The following is a 6,674-nucleotide window of genomic DNA, read 5'->3' on the forward strand; positions in this document are numbered from 1 at the left end:
TGAGCGCCAGTGTGGCACGGGAGAGCGCTGGAACCAAGACGCACCGCGCCCCATGCAGACGTGGATTTGGACATTTATTCCCCGTGTTATTGTAGTGGGAGGGAGTCGTCTTGGAGAGTGGAATTACGCACGGCTGCTCGGGAGGAGGAAGGCTGTAGCGTTGAAGCTTGTGAGGTGTTTTTTTTTTTTTCGTATTGTTGCCACGATGCCCCGCCTCTGATGGTAGCCTTAAACCTGGCGCCGGGCTAAAACAAACCAAAGCCAGTACCAAGCTCCCACTCCACCCAATTAAGGCGGACTTGAGGCGCTCTCCTACGTCTTCTTCATCTTACCGGGGTCGACAACAGGAACCAAGAAGAAGAGAGAGGGGCTTTGGCCAAAAAAAAAAAAAAAAAAAAAAAGAAAAAAAAAAAGCCTCGGAGAGATTGCCTTGCCTAATTTCTCCCTCTCCATCCTGCTACAGAACAATGTCGATGAGCCCTAAGCATACGACTCCTTTTTCTGTTTCCGATATCTTGAGTCCCCTCGAAGAGAGCTATAAGAAAGTAAGTATGGACAACAACAACTTGGGGGCTCCTCTCGCGTCTTACCGGCAGCCGCAGGTCTCTCAAGCGGCGATGCAGCACCAGCACATGGGCCACAACGGAACCGTCTCTGCGGCCGCCTACCACATGACAGCGGCCGGGGTCTCGCAGCTGTCGCACACCGCTATGGGAGGCTACTGCAACGGGAACCTGGGGAACATGAGCGAGCTGCCGCCGTACCAGGACGGGATGAGGGGCAGCGCCACGGCTACGGGATGGTACGGGGCCAATCCGGATCCGCGCTTCTCCACAAGTGAGTGTTAGTGGGCTACGGCTGCCTGTTATAGAAACATATGCAATATTTTGACGACTTCTTCCCCATTTAAAAAGATAAAATATTATGTTTTGAATTGTTTATCGCTATAGCAACGGTCCGAATTTTCCCATGTCCTGAAACGAGTGGAACACACTCACCGTAGCGCGCGTGTTAGTGTAAAGAGAAGAGAGTTAGGTTTACGCGCAGCCCTTTAGACTTCTGATAGTTTTTTAAGGTCATATAGATTTCGTTAAAATTTATTTTTATATTTTTTTAAACCTTTTTCTCCCTAAAATGACAGAACACACTCGTTGGCGCAGCGGTTATGGCGATGAGTAGCAGAAGAGAATTTTACGCACTTCCTAGACTTAGTTTTGACAGGTTGTTGACGTCTTCAAGGGTCAAATAGTTAGACTAAAATGCGCCAATGTCTATATTTTCACTACAAGTAAATATAAAACACACCGTAGCGCACGTGCTATGACTGTGGAGTGTAGCGGAAACGAGATGAGATTTACGCACACTTCTTGTTCGTCTGTTTTGACGTTTTCCTGAGAGATTCCAGAGTCCTAAAGCTGGCTTTCAGTTTCCCAATTGAAATATTTTCCACCTGAAAATTGAACACGTGAAATTCGTGATCCGTTACTAATTCATACCGGACGTGAGCAGTGTCAACAGCAAGACTTTAGATAACGAGCACCTTTACGCACGGGTCACGTCATTCCACCTTTGTCACGAACTGATTCATGTGTTTCGAATTTGATGTGAATTGGCTTTTTGTGTCAAGCAAACACAACAACAACAACAACAACAACAACAACAACAACAATAATAATAATAATAATAATAATAATAATAATAATAATAATAATAATAATAATAATAATAATAAACTGCGTGCGGCAAATACACCTGTTGAACAAGACGAAACCTGCACGTGTTTTCGTTTGGATCAAGTATTCCATTTTTATTTACTACAATATTGATATAATTTTATTTAATTTAAACATATGTGCAATGATCTTTTGTGAGAAAGGGCAAATACTTTACACCGCCCAACTGTGTGTGAAATATATTTAGTGTCAAATGTTTTTAATACAAAGAATCTCGTATCTCCATTTTATTATTATTTAACCGGAAATAAAATAAAAGTTAAAATATTGTTAGCTTTTTTTAAGTGTAAAAAATTAGCACGACATATATAGTTACATTTATTGGGCACTAAACATATTGTGGCGTTTCATTGTGTCAATATAAACCAATCTGAACAGCTCCATGTGGTGTGTTTTGTGCGTAAAAAGCGCGGTTTGATTGTGGCCCCGTGTCTCCACAGTCTCCCGCTTCATGGGCTCCTCCTCGGGCATGAACATGGGCAGTATGGGCAGTCTGAGCTCGCTGGCGGAGGTGGGCAAAGGCATGGGGTCCCTGTCCAGCGCCCCGCGGAGGAAGAGGCGCGTGCTCTTCTCCCAGGCGCAGGTCTACGAGCTCGAGAGGCGATTCAAACAACAGAAATACCTGTCCGCCCCCGAGCGCGAGCACCTGGCCAGCATGATCCACCTGACGCCGACGCAGGTACACTTCCGGGAAATCTTTTGTGCATAAATGTATTGAGATTGTATTGTTAATTACAACTGAGACGAAACAGAAAACCACAAAGCACATGAGCTGGTATAAGTCATGTAAATATGATCAAATGTTCTATAATGATGCTTTGTTACGCCACTCTTTTTCTCCAGTTATGCACAAAGTAAATCATGTAACATGTACTGAAGCTTTGGCAAGTGGCGAATTTATTTAAAATGCAAAAATCTACAAGCCCGAGATAAGATTTATGTTACAGCACGAGAGGACGCCGTGTAATTAAAGACGTCACGTATTAGATTAGATTATAATTCAGATTATGATTCAGATTATAATCCAGATTATAATTCAGATTATAATCCATGCGATATTCAACATTTATAAATTTGTAGTTATAAATGAATAATAACTTTATTCTGTCAAGATTTAACTCAATCAGAAGTTTTAGTTCAGTAGAGTATATCTACCACAGTACAGATATACCACTGTACAGTATATATACCACAGTACAGATATACCACTGTACAGTATATCTACCACAGCACAGATATACCACTGTACAGTATATCTACCACAGTACAGATATACCACTGTACAGTATATATACCACAGTACAGTATATATACCACAGTACACTATATATACACTACAGTACAAATATACTACAGTATATATACCACAGTACAGTATATATACACTACAGTCCAAATATACTACAGTGTATATATATATATACATATATCACCGTACAGTATATATATCACAGTACACTATAAATACCACAGTACAGTATATATACCATATTGCAGTATATAAGATAAGATATGCCTTTATTAGTCCCACAGTGAGGAAATTCCAGGTGCAGAATATATACCACAGTACATAAATACCACAGTATTGTATATATACAACAGTACAGTATATATACCATAGTACAGTATATATACCATAGTACAGTATATATACCACAGTACAGTATATATATACACCACAGTACAGTACAGTATACTCACCGAATAAAACTGGAAAATATTTGTGGATTCCACTGTGCAGTGCCCCATGTGGCCTGAAGGGCAGTACACTGTGTTGAGTTTGCTTAACATCTGAATCACACAAAATAATATTTAGCATTTTTTTGGGATACATTTTCATTGCGGTTACTTTTCTATAGTTGATATGTGAGCGATTGTTCAAGTTTAATTAGCAAAAACTGCAATTTCATAACAAATATTAAACTATTATTACACTATAATAAGACTGACGGCTTATTCACAAACACGTTATAAGACTCAGGGCTTCTTCACAAACACGTTATAAGACTGAGGGCTTCTTCACAAACATGTTATAAGACTGAGAGCTTCTTCTCAAACACGTTACTAGACTGAGAGCTTCTTCACAAACATGTTATAAGACATAGGGCTTCTTCACAAACACGTTATAAGACTCAGGGCTTCTTCTCAAACACATTATAAGACTGACGGCTCCTTCACAAACATGTTATAAGACTCAGGGCTTCTTCTCAAACACGTTATAAGACATAGGGCTTCTTCACAAACATCTTATAAAACTGAGGGCTTCTTCTCAAACACGTTATAAGACTCAGGGCTTCTTCACAAACATGTTATAAGACATAGGGCTTCTTCACAAACACGTTATAAGACTGAGAGCTTCTTCTCAAACACGTTATAAGACATAGGGCTTCTTCACAAACATCTTATAAGACTGAGGGCTTCTTCTCAAACACATTATAAGACATAGGGCTTCTTCACAAACATGTTATAAGACATAGGGCTTCTTCACAAACATGTTATAAGACTTAGGGCTCCTTCACAAACATGTTGTCACATTGTGTTCATTTTTAGTTCTAATTTGCCTGACCCACTTCACTGGATAATTTTTGGCTAATCCCAGAATCACTGAGCTGGAGAAGCCAGTTCTGCTCCAACCGAACAGTGGAGTGGAAAACACCAGACAGACCTCAGTCCAAAGGCTCAGAGCACAGAGCTCACGAGCGTGTTTTAACGGGCCACAACAACAAGAACCAATGGTTCACTTTACATTATGAGCCTGGAGATAAGCATATTTTTTACAATGTACTCACTGCTTTACTTTACACACGTTTGTATTATTATTATTATTATTATTATTATTATTATTATTATTATTATTATTATTATTATTATTATTATTATTATTATTAATAATAATAATAATAATAATAATAATAATAATGTATTTATCTTATTTTTTAATTTTATTATAATTTTTTTTTAATGCTGAAACTGCACATGCTGCCTATTCAAACCTCTTCATATTGTCTGGAGATATACTAAAAGTGAACACGGCTAATAGAACAATGCAGGCTTAATGTAGAAAGAGCTCATGCAGTAAATACATATATAAATATAGAGTAAACACATATAAATATAAATTTACAGTAAACACACACGTATATATATATATATATATATATATAAATATATGTATTAAATATATATATATATATATATATATATATATATATATATATATATATATATATATATATATATATATATATATATATATATATATATATATATATATATATATATACACACACACACACACACATATATATGTGTGTGTCTTTTATCTTGTACACGTTTGTAGTGATTTGGTGTGTGTTTATACCACTGATTTGTAACAGGACAAGAGACATGTCATTTTGAATATTTAAAATTATTTTGCAATTTATCCAAAATGTGTGGCTCAAACACAGACAGGTCTGTTCCCTCAGCTATGAATTTATGAGGCCAACACTGTAAAGTAGAATTAATTTTTAATGTTTTGCCTTGTAAAATAAACATTAAACTAGAAAATAACAAGCATTAACTGTCATTTTGCTGTAGTGGTTTTGTGTATATGTGTAAATGATGAAAAATGCACCCTGATTTTTATATCACAATTTATTACAAACTACTTTTGAGTTTGAATCAGTGATATATGATTTTAATTTTCAATACAGGAATAATGGTGGTATTATTATTATTATTATTTTGTATTTTATTTTATTCTATTTTCTGTCTCTGTAATGACGTTAACGCTGATTTTCCCGGTGTCATTCGCAGGTGAAGATCTGGTTCCAGAATCATCGTTACAAGATGAAGCGTCAGGCCAAAGACAAAGCGTCCCAGCAGCAGCTCCAGCAGGACGGAGGCTCGTGCCAGCAAACCCAGGGCTCCCAGCAGTCCCCGCGGAGAGTGGCCGTGCCCGTGCTCGTGAAGGACGGCAAACCGTGTCAGGGCAGCGGGCACGGGAACAACCCCACCGCCCAGAACCACCACCACGGACAACAGCAGAGCCAGAGCCAGCAGCAGCAGGGCGCGGTGATGCTCATGTCCAACGCGCTGGCGCAGCACCAGACGCAGCAGCAGGTCTCCAGTACGGGCCACTCTCCGGATTTGTCCGGCTCGAGTCCGCCCGTGTCCGGCCTCTCGCACCTGAACTCCCCCGGGGCCGAGTACGCGCTGCTCTACGGCCGGACGTGGTGACATCAAGAATTACCCAGCCAATCATAAATCACACAAACGAACTGCTATTTAAAAGTACGATGGACTCGTTGCAAGACTTGTGCAAAAATGGATTTTTAAACGACAGTAAACTCGGAGACGCTGCGAAATACGGGATGTGGATTTAAAATGGACACTGCGACAAACTGCGGATTATTTATGTAAATTATATTGAAAGACAGTAGGCCCCGCTGAGGACAGTAGGCCCCGCTGAGGACAAGTCTGCTGTGAAGCCAAACTGTGATTTCTATAGATTTGAATGTGACGCCCGTAGGTTTAGCTGTAAACTCCTGTCAAAGCCGCTCTTCTCTTCTCTTCTTCTCTGTTGTACAGCAGTTTGGACGCTCGTTTGCGCTATGTTCATTTGTCGTTTCAATTGTATTTGTACGTTTGGATTTCTTTGTAACTTATATAGATATTTGACTAAAAACACTCCTATTAAAAATGATGGGAACGACACGGGACCCTCTTTGTCAAATATGTCGGGTTCAATTTGAAATAGCGACGCTGTTGTTTTTTTTTTGTTTTTTTTTTGGTTCTTTTTTCCAGAGATTTTTAGCAGCACGGTGACCGCAGAGGTTGACAGGAAGTCTGATTACATCCAGTGAATTCATTTGAAATTTACATAATTTGGTTAAAGCGAAGCATTATCGAGGCTTGGTCAAAATGACTATAGGGAGCTAAATGCTGATTTCAAAGGGC

The 6,674-nt window shown here is 39.2% G+C and overlaps 1 protein-coding gene across 1 annotated transcript; it reads left to right on the forward strand.

Annotated features, from left to right (window-relative positions):
- Window positions 1-273: 273 nt before the first annotated feature.
- On the forward strand, window positions 274-6,403 carry nkx2.1 (NK2 homeobox 1). The gene is made up of 3 exons (XM_033988420.2): window positions 274-837; window positions 2,174-2,412; window positions 5,532-6,403. The coding sequence occupies exons 1-3, from the start codon at window positions 468-470 to the stop codon at window positions 5,952-5,954; spliced, it is 1,032 nt and encodes a 343-aa protein (XP_033844311.1). The 5' UTR covers window positions 274-467; the 3' UTR covers window positions 5,955-6,403.
- The last annotated feature ends 271 nt before the right edge of the window (window positions 6,404-6,674 follow it).

This window comes from Periophthalmus magnuspinnatus, chromosome 22 (assembly GCF_009829125.3).
Source record: "Periophthalmus magnuspinnatus isolate fPerMag1 chromosome 22, fPerMag1.2.pri, whole genome shotgun sequence".
Taxonomy (NCBI): domain Eukaryota; kingdom Metazoa; phylum Chordata; class Actinopteri; order Gobiiformes; family Gobiidae; genus Periophthalmus; species Periophthalmus magnuspinnatus.

Excerpts from the sequence above, each read along its gene's own strand:
- nkx2.1 (XM_033988420.2), top strand. The coding sequence starts at position 468 with ATGTCGATGAGCCCTAAGCATACGACTCCTTTTTCTGTTTCCGATATC. Across the intron at positions 838-2,173 it reads GGATCCGCGCTTCTCCACAA|TCTCCCGCTTCATGGGCTCC; the intron begins GTGAGTGTTAGT and ends GTGTCTCCACAG. Across the intron at positions 2,413-5,531 it reads TCCACCTGACGCCGACGCAG|GTGAAGATCTGGTTCCAGAA; the intron begins GTACACTTCCGG and ends TGTCATTCGCAG.